The following is a 13,644-nucleotide window of genomic DNA, read 5'->3' on the forward strand; positions in this document are numbered from 1 at the left end:
AATGCCAAAGAAATATTAAGTTTTTCGTTTCATATTTTGGAAAGAACAACAGGAGTAAAAACCTATGTTATTCTCTCCTTGAAGTGATCAAGATTATCTGTATTGTTTTCGCTACAAACATCATTTTTGTAAAGCCAAGGCAGGAGCTAGATATTTTGCCGCCTGGTGCAATCTCTGCGGGTCCTAAATCCTCCTGCTGCCCAATGCCCCGATTTAAAAAAAAAAAAAAAAAAAAAAAAAAAAAAAAAAAAAAAACTGTCAATTCTAAAATTTTTTTTTTCAGTGCTTTTTTGAGTTCTAAAATTTCCCCACCCTAAATTCTATCGCCCGGTACAGCCGCACAGATTGCACCGGCTCTACTCAAAACCTCAAACAAAGAACTTAAATGGGGTAAGATCAGGCTTTCTTGTGAACCATGGAATCTCATTGAAATAAGATCTGCAACTCAACTCCCTTTGAACAAACAAACGGATTTGTAGCATGTCTAAGTATACACTGAATTTTATTTTCAATAAAGAAAAAAAGGCCAAAAGTTTCATTACACATTTTAGACACATAGTTTAATTACACATCAGATCACCTTATGAGAAACTCGAATGTGACATGCATATTTTCAGAGCACCATATTCTGCAAATGTGGCGATTTACAGAACCAATTACATGAAACGTAGACTCATACAAAGCAATTATCACTTATTGTCAAGTCTCTGTAGCAGGCTAATAGGATACTCCTTCTCTTGCTGTTCGAGTGGATTTAAAAAAACTGAATCTTGAACCGAGTCAAAAAGTGAGAGATTGGGGCATAACCCCAATCTCTTACACTTATGCTTATTATATTATGCTTATGCATCCATGGACTTTTGAGAATTGTGAGCAAATTCCAATTTACCAGTGTTTATCACTTTTTACAACCCATGAAAGCAATAAAAATACAGGCACATAATCTTTTTGAGAGAAAAAAATTAACAAAAGCATTTTTAGTTCATTTCGCATAATACATATTTCACACAGATCTCACGAAGACCCACCTTTCAATCTTGGAAGTATATACTAAGAATAATTAGAACTTTAGGAGTTAAAAAAACGGGAAATGTAGCAATTTTCTTGATACAGCTTGAAGTGGAAAGTGAAAGTGAACTCCGAAACACAGCATGAATAACACGCAAAAAGAAAAATCGTTTTAACTACGGATATTTATGAGAAATAGTGTTTGATATTTACAAGAATTGTTCACATGAACGATCAGTAACTGCAGTACGTGCATCACAGCAATGACGAATCTCATTTACAAGAAGCAGACTGACTTTTCTTAAGATTTTATCGCCAGAAATAACGCCGCTGCTGCAGAGTGACGTAACAATCTGAGTATCATCCAAACAGCACACCAATCAAAATGTCGTTGTGATATATTGCAGTTGGTGTTCGTTATTTGAACGAATATCAAGCATTATTTTTTTGAAAATATCTGTGACTAAAAAGACTTCGTCTGCATGTTCCTCATATTTACTGTGTTTTAGCTTTCACATTACATTACACTGTATTACTTGATGCAGAGATCGTTGCAATCTCACTGGCTCTGGAAAACCTCAAGATAAAGATCGATTGTTTTCTCTAAAGCAGTTATTCTAGTCAATTCCAAAGCAGCCATCTAGGCTGTAGTTATAAATCATGACACAGATACCCAGATTATCTCAGAAATAAGACAAACCTTCATTATGTTTGTTTTGCATATTGTCCCTGGCTTATTATCATCTTTTTTTTTTCATTTGCTTTTAAAAAATAAGTTTTGTAATGCTGTACTTTCAGACGAATTAAGATTTAATATATTTCTGTGATAAGGACGAATTCCTGAATGGCGAAAGCCAAATAAAAAAAAGGGAGTCTGAAAAACTTATTGTTTACTCTTAAGCAAGTTAGCAGACATAATGGTTTGGGGATGCTTTGTTGCCTCTGGTATGGAAAAAAAAAAAAAAAAAAAAAAACCAGTTTTTATAGAAAACAACATGGGTCAGTATGAAGATATAATCTTAAGGAGAATTTGAAAGCATATCAAGAAAACTTCGAATGCAAAATGCATTCAAGTGCGATCAGGATAAGGATCCTAAACATAAAGGCAAAAATGCTGGCTTGGGATTATCACACAACTGTCCCGAAGTTATCAGAACTCCTCCACGTTCTCGGGACTTATATCCTATTGAACGTATATGCTGGAGAAAGAATAGGGAAACAACATTTCTTCAAAAGCTTTATTAAAAGAAATCCCTCCGGAGGAACAGTTCAAAATAGAACATACTTACATGGAAAAAATTAACTAAATCCATGTTAAAATGCATGAATAGTGCACTTTTTGTTAAAGGATATCCACAAAAAATATTTAATGTGCTGTTATTATAATTTTTTTATTTATTATAAGCAATTTGTGTTGGTATATATAAGTATTACGCGAGTTCCTCTTGAGAACTTTTTAAATAATCTTTTTTTTTATCAAAAACACTTTAAATAAATTTTTCCAAAACAAGCAGGTTTTTTTTTTTTTTTTTTTAAATTATTAACAGTACACGTGCAAGAAGGTCCTTCGCTACTATTTATCAGTTGTATTTTCAAACAAAACTGAAAAACACAAGTGTCCGAAAACAAATGGGAGCCACTGTAGTTTTATGTATAGCAGTGGATCCAATGTTAAATTTCTTCTGTATCAATTGATAGGAATAGTGATTATTATTAACAGTTTTCTAGCGGCCGAAACATTTTCTAGGGGGTACATCTGACAAAGATCTTCCTGTGCATTCTTCACCCACGAGAAAATTTCGACGTCTACAAAATTTTGTAAATCATATGAATACAGTGGCACGAGACAAAGCTTAATTTACACATGCTAACTAACGGTAGATCTTGAAAGCATTCTTCATGATTTAATCCCATTTTAAAGTAATAGAAAATCATCGCGAGAAAATGCTCTTATGTCACTTCCATTTTCTTTTATTCAAAATTTATTGTACGATAGATAAACTGCAATTGTTAAAACAATTATCAGCTGCGAACATAAAAGTTCAAATTTACATATCTAACAAATAATGTTTAGCACATATCATCTGCCTCTGTCTCAAAAACTTCAGAGTTATTTACGTATCAAAAAGGTTGTAACAGGAGGGTTATTTTTAACTTCTAACTATACTGATTTCAAGTTCCTTCTTCCAAAACTGAATCAGTTATCCATAACACTTTTAATATTAATAGTCTGGCACTTTTATTCCTGCTGGAATCTCGATCTATCACTTCTCAAGACAATGAAAGAAATAAATGGTAAAAACAGAGAGATGATGAGCCAAGAAATTATAACACATTGAAAATAAATCATATTTATTACTTTCTACAAAAATACATAACATTTGAAAATTACTTTTCACAAAAAAAGACGTACATTGCCTTTTCCAATTTCCATGAATTTTGCTTCAAATGAAAATATGATAATTCAAGATTTAAAATATTTCGATGATTCTTGTCCTTTGACCTCTCTGCTCATAAGTGCCCTTTTTGTGAAGCTCCAGAAGTCTGAAGCAACTCTCTTCCGTCTTTTCAGGCAGCCTACAATTAGACCAGACTCTAAAAGACAGGTGGGGACTTCTCGCAGCATCTTTATAACTGACAGGGAGAAGGCGTAAAGGACCCTTTTACTTATCCAAAGTTTAACAGAAGGCACCAACATGTGTTTACATAAGCCAACACTTTTGGCTTTAAATCAAAAATGATAAATGGCTTCACAGTTTAACTAGCATGCAAGCTGGTTCTGATCAAAGTCCGCATAAACATCTCTAATGGATTGATATATCGATAGAAGAGCTGAGCGGAATTGTTAAGCACCTCCACAACTGCTAAATGCATGATTGAAGCGTCACTTGGTAAGATAACATCAGCATGCACTAGGGGCCCAGAATGAAATGATAAGCATGTAAAGATCTGGAGAAAATGAGATATGTGGAATCAGGCTCAGAACATCTTTGGACATTCTGCATTCACTGGTGGCAGCATGATGGAGTAGGATGGAATTTCAATGGGATATTCACTCAGCTGCACAATTTTAAAAACAGTTCTGTGATGGTCGTGCGGTATTGGGATAAGTCGTGTACCCCATTTTGAGACTCTACATTGCACCAACTGAAGATGATTTTCTTCTTATGGATGATACAGTCAGTCTCCATCAAGCCAACATAATTAACGAGAAGCTGAAAAGTGAGGGCTTTTCTCATATGCAGTGGCCGCCATATTCCCTCGACCTTCATTCCATTGAAAATCTTTGGGTTGCCCTTGGGCAAGCTGTCTCTGCACATTTACCTTCTCCAAGTAGTCTCAGAGAGTTGTAAACTCTCCTAATGTAGTAATGGCCATTGTTAGCATCTATGGCATTCTGTTACCTCCTTTCAACATGTACAATTTCTGTGAAGTTCAAGTGAAAATTCTGGGTCATCACCTACCTTACTGAGTTTTGTTTGTTTTTAGCTTTAAATATCAATTTGTTCATGATCAAATTTGACATTGTCATTTAATTTAAGAAAATAAAATATTTTCATCTTTGAACATAATGCTGGTTTTCTTTTATGCATAAACATGTTTTCTGCTTTCATGGAAAATTTGGTGTTAATCATAGCTTTACTTTTCCAATTTCTATTGTTGTTATTTCCATCTCATGCTTAACTTTTGAAAGCCAGTGTGAAATTCCAGAGCAAAATAATGCAATATTTACCAGCATATCTTTAGAATTTCCGGTACAGCATTAAGTGTGGCCAAAGCTTTTCTTTATATTTACTATATTATTTCTTTAAAACTAATGAATTGCAATAACATTTATTGCCATTATTTTTTTATTTGAAGTGTAATATGAACAAAAAAGTGGAAATCGAAACTAATAGCACTTCTGGTTCTAATAATTAGTAAATTGTTGAAAACTCATTGCAACTTGCAAGGAACACTGGAAATGGTGCTAATAACATCGGTGCTGAGGCCCACTATCGAAACATTACTGAACTGTTAGATTTATAGCTCAAAGAGAGAATAACGCAATAATAAAACTTTTTTTTTTAACAAATAAACCTTGCAGAAAATGCAGCATTAGAAAGAAACGTGATTTACAAACTGCTGAAGTAGTTAAAATGGCAATTCAGAAATGATCGACACAGAAATAAAGAACATAACTTCCACAGAATTTCACTGGGAACCAACAATGAATGATGTATGAGACAAAATGATCGCTGCAGGAATGATAAATCGAAGTTCTACTGCATTTCTTTTTATAGAATTCGATTTTATATACATTTACCTTTGCTTTCATTCCGTAATTATCTTATGAAATAACAGCAGTTATTGCACTAATTCCTAAGTATCACAGAAAAGGAATTACATGGCAAATGATTTAGGATACATTGATCAGCAATTATTTAAGAAACATGAAACCAAAACAAATATCAAGTCTATGAATATAAATATGCAAATGCCTTTTCAGATTCTTTCAGTTTCAAACTGGAACAGAAACAATCCAATCAGACTGAAACACAACAAAAACTTAAAAACAGGCAAAACAGAAATCTTAGTTGTGGAAGATTCTATACCAAACTTCAGAGCCACTTTTTTGCCTAATTTTAAATTATCTTGCTTACTTCTCATCCAAATGCATTAGTGCTGAAAAGAAGAAGTAAAGCATAATACTCTGTAGAGTTCCTTACTCTTTTTGTAGTAAAATGAACGTTGAGGAACCTAGTGAACTTGTTAGCAACTTATCGCTAAGTTGAAACAACTAAGATGTAGACTCAAGAAGGGTTAACTAACCTTTATTTCACTCAAAATAAGATGAACAGATGGCCCCTTTCTCGAGCTTGAAATCAAAATAAGAAATAAATTAGAACTAACTAAAAGAGACTTAGCCGAAGCTAATACAAACCTAATGTAGTTGGCCGTTAATTTAAACTAGCCAGCTAATATCAAAAGGTAATTAATATACAGCCGAGCATGACAGTTTCTACAGAGACTTAGCCCGAAGGCAAAGTATGTGCTACTTGGGATTCCTAGCTCTCTCACAAAGTAAATTGAACCTTCCTCAATACTAACACATTTGCATTCAAAGCGATTCTAAAAACTTCTTCTGGTAGGGAGTGGTAAGTAGAAACAAGAATCGATAGGAAAGTACATTAAAATTAAAATATACCTTACAACTTAATTTAAATTAAATATTCTAATTTCAATTAATTTTGCTTTATACTTTCAGTCCTTTCAAATAACTCCACGAAGTCTGAGTGAGAAGCATCTATGAGAATAAATAAATAAAAATCTGCAACTTTTAGGCATAGAAATCTATTATTTAATGTGTTATCTAATGTAAGAGACATTTAAATACTGTGGTGTGCAAATTAACTGGAATAAAGTGATTTTTTGATAATTTATGTACATACCTTCATGTACAGTGATAATATATTATAAATTATTAGGAAATATGTCCTCCTTTAGCATAAAGGATCTCTATAATGTGCATAGACATTGATGCTGCCGATTTTGTGTGCATATTTTTTTCTTCTTTAACATGGAACTACACATTCATAACATTCTTAATCATGTGCTCTTTTGTCAAACAATCCATTTTGCTAAGATCTTTCTTACGTGCCCAAAATTTTCAATCATATTTTTAAGTCTGGTCAATTACCAGGCCAATCTAGTATAATTGTATTTTGCAATATGAACCTTTTACAGATTTTTCAGTTGTGACGTGGAGTAAGTTATGTTGAAATGCCCTTCCAAAGTTTTTTGAGAATGACAAAATCCAGTGCTTTAAAATGTCTATATACCGGGTGGCCATAATTAAACTGACAGTGCTCACAGTGTTCTGTAGCACGATCTATTTGCGAGAATGCCGCCACCTTTTGTAGGAAGATTAAACAAGACGGGGGACGAAGGATTCCGCGAAAAAAAATAGAGCCAAAAGTCACTGCTAGGGGAATATTTAGCGCTGTATAATAGAAAATAGTGTTAACAAATGCAAACTAATACGAAATAAAATTTATCATAAATCCATTCTTCTATGAGAACATTAACCCAACAGGACCGGAAACCTGTTCTGTTACCGGAGAGAAATATCGCCACATGTTGAACAGCTTTGTCATTCCGGCACTTCAGCAAAGACAATGCCTGGGGGAAATCATTTTCATGCAAGATGGAGCCCCTCCACACGTTGCTGTACGGGTGCAACAGATGCTACGACAGAAATTCATAACAGAAAGAGTCATTAGTTGCTACTTTCCAACTGCATGGCCACCTCGGTCGCCTGATCTTACCCCATGCGACTTGACTTCTGGCTATGGAGCTATGGGGTAGGTCTATCAAGGAGTGGTCCAGGACCTGGCTACGTTGAAGGATAACATATCACAGACTGTACGGGAGATTCCTGCAGACATGTTACTTTCTGCTGTTGTGCATACTGTGCACAGAATGCAATATGTAGTCCACAACAACGGCAGCCACATCGAACCTCATTTGAATGCAAAATAAAAGGTAATTTCCGTATTGATTTGCATTTGTTATTACTCTATTTTCTATTACACAGTGCCAAATATTCCCCTAGTGGTGACTTTTGGAACTAATTTTTTTTCCGCGGAACCCTTCGTCCCCCGTCTTGTTTAATCTTTCTACAAAATGTGGCATCATTCTCGCAAATAGATCTCGCTACAGAACACTGTGAGCACTGTTAGTTTAATTATGGCCACCCGTTACTTCAATAAATTCATCATCCCATCAATAGAAACTAGATTTTCAGTACCATCTACAGTAAAAAAACCAAAACAATTATTTTTGAGGGTATTTTATGGTTTGTCAGATATGTTGAAGTTTTAAAGGAAATTCTGGGCTGTTTTGGAGAAAATGAACTGGAAATGATTTAAGAATTATGTGAGTTGGTACATAAAATGTTCGCACTTGATATTGGAGTATTCAATTATTGAATTGAGAAACCCGATAAATATAACTTTGGTATATTAGCCATATAGGATATGAGATGGTTTGATGAGGAGATAATTATCTTCGTTATTTATAAATTGAAAGAAAAAGGCCATTCTGTGTATTACAGCTGTAATAAGAAGAAACAAAATTTTGGTATGAGACTTATGGTGAGCAAGGGAATGGAAAGACCTTCCCGAATTTGTAAGATTTGAATAAGAGGGAAATTCTTTAATTATAAACTCGATAAATGTACTTGTTCCCACAGAAGATTTGAATTGGGAAGAAAAAGAACAACTCTATAAAGAACTATGGGCAGTTTATGGAACTTGTCCTAAGCATGACATTAAAATGATAATAAATAACATGAATGCCAAAATTGATAAATGTTCTGAATTCAGACCAACTGTACAAAGGAATAGTCTTCACGAGGACTCGAATGAAAATTGACAGAAATTCATCTGTTTTGCTAACGACAGAACCAGATTGACCGTATGCTTCTTTAGTCTAGACATGGATCAGATATGAAGGATATAAGAACTTATTGTGGCACAGTTTTTGATTCCAAACCCTTTCAGACAGTGCAATTGATATATGCAAATACAGATAATATAATTGGTGACTATCAGTGTGGCTTCCATAAAGAAGGGTCCACTGATGAGCAAATTTTCAATATAAGGCTTTAAAGTCTTGTGTTCTTTGGTAGTATACTACGGAAATAGTACAAAACTTCTAAAACCCTAAGTTGAATTATCATTACATCTTGTAAAATACCACAGAAACTTGGAAAGGGTGTAACAGACCCTTTTATGTAATTCACATATGAGTTGACAGGAGGCACCACTCGTGCTTAAAGAATAGCCAGCATCTTGCCTTAAATCAAAGGTAATGAATTTGATTTTAGTTAGCCCAACGGCTACACAGATAGAAAGATGCGCAATTTGGCTGCATGATAAAGTGAAGTGAGACTTTACTCAGAATTTAAGACTAAGACTGATGTGCTATGGATGTGATTCTCAATAATTTTATTCTTTGTTCTGTAAGCAATTTTGCAATTTGAAACATTCATTTTGGGGTAAGGATTTTAGCATTATTTCTCTATTTTCCTTAATTAATTTTTAGCTGTGTTATTGCTAAAAGCCGAAATAAAGGTTCAAGTTTTTCTCTTCATCAGGTCTGATTATTTAATCAGATCTTTATGAACATATTACAGTATTATCCTAGGAATTTTATACAAGAATTAGTATGCTAATTTTCTTTGAAGTTTACATTCTTAACAGCTTTTTTAATTAATTTAACATATCTTTTATAAAAATGAGATATTACAGCCTTCATTTTAAGAAAAATGCATATTTGTACTTGCCTTTTCAATGTAATGCTGGATTATATGTCAGTTTTATAAACTTAAATAATGAAGAGATTTTCACTCAAAAATTCAAACAGAGATATTTATCAGTTTTGTTATCAATAAGTCTCAGATCATAGCGCGTCTGCTTTGCATTTGTTTAGTGATCAAATCAGTCTGAAATTGAGAGTTCTTTGAAGACCAAATTTCACAGAACTGGATTGCCCTATTCATTGCCCAAGTCATTTTATTTGGATTTTAGGTAATTAAAAGTTTTTAAACTACTAAAATATTATTAAACTAAAGTCAAAAATAAAGTGAACCAAAAATAGAAACATTTATGTATAATCATAGTTCGATATTTAATTTATGTATAATCATAGTTCGATAGTTAATACAGGTTGGAATATTGCAAAAAGCTTGCAAAGACTATCTGCCTAAGAGAAAGAATGCCTTCATGTAGGAGCTTTCTAAGGAAACCAGATTGTATTCATGTTGCAGATGGGAAAAGCCATGAAAACTAACCATGCAACAAGCTTGTTTGTCTAAGATTAAATCCATGATGTACTGCCAATATTCAACAGTCTACACCACTCAGCCAATTAGAATTAATTTCTAATTGTCTAAGTGAAGGGAAAAAAATTTCATGATAGCACATATATAATCAAATGGGTTAACTCGTAATAAATTTCAGAGGCGAGAGGCATTCAATGAGACTTATAAAAAAATTCAAATTATTGAACATTGAGTGAATTAGCTATACTTTTTTTTTTCGCAATTACCACTTCAAAAAGTGCAACAAAAGAATTAATTGCTCTTTTGCATAAAAACACTCATAGTCAAAATGGTTGCAAAGATGATTTATTTCAGTCTAATACAAAGCTATATAAACGTATGCTTTCAAAAGGGAAGTTACATATATATATTAATTCATTTCCACAATAAAAATATAATTAAAATAAACTAGCTACATAAAGTACAATATTCAACAGATGCACAGTTTTCAGAAGTGTGCATACAAATCAGGATACTCAGTATAAAGAAAAGACACACAAGCATTCAAACTTTTTCAGAATTTAAACGTAGATACAATATGAAATCATATCCTCAAAGTTACATAAATAAGTCGCCCCTTCCCTGGAAGAAAAACATCTATATGATGAAGTGATAAATATTTTTAAACAGTTCTTTCACAAAAATATGAAACAAACCACCTTTACAACAAACATTTTCAGTATATCAAGCTAAATAACATTAATTTAAAGTGTATATCTGCATTTTGCAGCTGAGCCTGTTTTTATCTGAGTGTCTGAATGTGCCTGTAATAAAAACAAATAAATAAAGGTACTTTATAAACATACATTAAAATAAAGCTTCTGATAAAAATAAATAAATGAAAATACAATTACAATGAGATCTTTAAAACAGATAACTTACTTCATAACCTATGGCATTTCTTGGATGAAGATTTAATCTTTCTTTAATAGTTCGTCTGTAAAAAATAAAAAAATAAATATATAAATTAGAAAATCAATTTAATAGCTATCAATTTCAGAATATGTTACTAACCATTAAAATTGCAACATCATGAAAAAGGTTGATTGAAGTGAAATTTAAGTTACACACACACCTTGCAACACAAAATAAGATCAATTTAGTAGATACAAATAATGGATGCATATAACAGTGCAAAAGAAAGGATAGGATGAGCTATGAGTTTTCCAAACAGGAATTGTGTTTTGCCCTTGTTTGATTAGAAGTGCATCATATGTCTCGAGTAAAAAGATGGAAAGTACAGCAGCTTTTGTCTAAATTTGGTTAAGGACGAATAACAGCACATTATAACTACAAATTATCAAACCACCATATTATTGCTCCTGTTATTTGAAATCCAACCACTCCAATGTGAATACAGAATTGATGCATCCAAAAAGGATGAATGGTGTAAAATGACAGCCTACAATGACACTGACAAGCCAAACATTTGAGAATACCAACATCTTGTAGGAATGGCCTGGCAAATACAGCATGTGGCATTGTAAGAAGTGTCTAAACACTCGAGGCACAGAGCTGTATTAACCATTAAGCAAACTCCTCAGGCCATCAAGTGAATGGACTCTATAAAAAGCAATCAAGAAATTAAAGAAGGAGAAATCATGAAAATTTTCTACTGTCAGGTTTATTAAGGAGTACTGTGCTACCAAATAAACTAAGAGAGAAAAAATGCAGAAAAACAGGCATAAATGCATGTGGAGACACCAAAGTCTTAAGTACTTAGAGCTTCTAAAAGTCTTTCATTTCAGGTGAGACATTGCCTTAAAGATTACTGACTGCTCATATGGTGGTTATTGATCTGCATACCTTTATCAGTACAGCAGACAGTTATATTGCAGCTACAATATTGCATTAGAAGATCAACATGAATGACATGATATTGTTTTCTTATATAAATCCCATTTCTGCATGCAGCATCTTGATAGATATGTTTTCATAAGATACAGCATAAATAGCACTTGCCTATACATCGTAATACCATCTTAGGACTCAGAGCTGTGGTGTGGAGTATGATTGGAAATGAATCTTGTTTGCATCTAGGACACAGATTTGACATACTGATCAGTCAGCATTACATTACAGATGTATTTAAGATTTGTGATTGTCCCATACTTTCAGGACCACTTTATAGCCACTTGCCAATAAGAAGATGAGTGACCATATGCCACATTCAACATCTGATACTTTTTCCACATACAGACTTTAATTCAAGACTTCGCTTTTTATCGCCAGCTCGGCACTCTGTTCCTGCTATCCTCAGTTAACTCTTTTGGAAGTATTTATCTGTACGGCCTGCATCAGCAATTATTGAACTTTAATTTTCCTCGACCACTACTAAATTTTGCTATTTTAAGAACTTTTTATTTGTTTACTTCTACAGCTATCACCTTAATATGCTAGCTAAGATTCGAAAAATGCGAAAATTGTTCTACTGGGATAGGATTTTACCCGGGTGTCTGCTACAACTTCGCATAGTTCACCTAGGATGGAGAGACATGTAACTAACTGTTTCTATGTATTTAGAAACAGCATGAATCAAAGAAATCCTGTATTTCATTGAAGGGTAAACAGGATTCCTATACTGAAATTCAACTTTTAATTTCCTTGATTAAACATAACTATTTACCAAGCTAAATATAAATAAAGAAATTTTATGCATTTACAACAAAACACAATAAAATAATTTTAACATTATAAAAAATGTAATTTATTTAGACAAAATACACAGAATACAAATTGAGAGATTTAAAAAAAAATAAAATTAAAGATTTCAAATAAATCTAAAGCATTTATAAAAATAGATAAAATTTTTTTTAAACTTGTTTTCAAATTGGGAACCAACTACAGTCAAAAGTCTTTAATCCGGACTCATCGGGACTTCGGCGATTCGGTTTTTCCGGATTATAGATCATTAGTTTAAATATGGTAAGATGGCATGCAGAAATTATAAAACTAAAAATATGAAACCGTAATTTATGAAATAAAGAGCAATTATTACCTAAAGGGTATCAAAATTTACAAAAAAAAAAAAAGCTCAATATTTTTTTGTTTACTTTATTAAACATTTCTTTCAACGTGTGCATGCATAAAGCATACATAAAGCATAGTCGAAATTAGAAAATTGCAACCAGAAAACTATTTGATGTGTATTCATGATATTTATAATGACGAGGAATTTGATTTAAATCATATCAAAGACAGAGTACAGCGAGATGAAATACTACACTTAGTAAAGAATTATAAGCTGAATAAAATAAAAACATCTGCCCTGAAGATAAGGATAGTGCTGACAGATCAACTTCCCGTTCATTGTGTGCCGCGACGTCCCCCTTCCCCCACAGAGCAGCGTGAAATTGATAAACAGATTTCGGAATAGTTAAAGAAACAAATCACCCCTCTGTCACTTTCTTCATGCCTTTATCCATTTTCTGCAGCAATTCCGCTCTTTGTTTAATGGACACTGAAACATGCTTTCGCTTTATAGATCCTTTGGCATCTCCAGGATCGGAAATTTCTTTTGACATAATCAAAAGTTTAAGCTTACTTTTATAAAATTGCTCTAGCAGTCTGCAAAGAATAATAAGCCGGATCCAATTGGAAGATTAAGGAACAATGCAATCTGCAACATTAACTGAAACAGATAATTAGATAACTTTTGCTTAGCTTATACCATCCGTTATACATTAAACGTGCATGCATAAACGTATTATACACATGCGCAGAAAGCTTGTAGCTTTGAGGTCCGGATTATAGATCATTCAGGATATCGA

The 13,644-nt window shown here is 33.0% G+C and overlaps 1 protein-coding gene across 2 annotated transcripts in view; it reads right to left on the reverse strand.

Moving 5' to 3' along the window:
* Positions 1 to 10,164: 10,164 nt before the first annotated feature.
* The window catches only part of eIF4E1 (eukaryotic translation initiation factor 4E1), a 47,866-nt gene continuing 44,386 nt past the window's right edge, over positions 10,165 to 13,644 (reverse strand). For both annotated transcript variants that reach the window (XM_035365279.2, XM_035365278.2), the window contains 2 exons: positions 10,757 to 10,811; positions 10,165 to 10,638 (listed from right to left, as the gene is read on the reverse strand). In XM_035365279.2, coding sequence (XP_035221170.1) covers positions 10,579 to 10,638; positions 10,757 to 10,811 — 115 coding nt within the window. In that variant the 3' untranslated portion in view covers positions 10,165 to 10,578. The remainder of the gene's footprint in view (positions 10,639 to 10,756; positions 10,812 to 13,644) is intronic.

The sequence above is a fragment of the Stegodyphus dumicola genome, chromosome 3 (genome assembly GCF_044657685.1).
Source record: "Stegodyphus dumicola isolate Sdum_Otavi_A_Nest chromosome 3, ASM4465768v1".
In the NCBI taxonomy this organism is placed as follows: Eukaryota; Metazoa; Arthropoda; class Arachnida; order Araneae; family Eresidae; genus Stegodyphus; species Stegodyphus dumicola.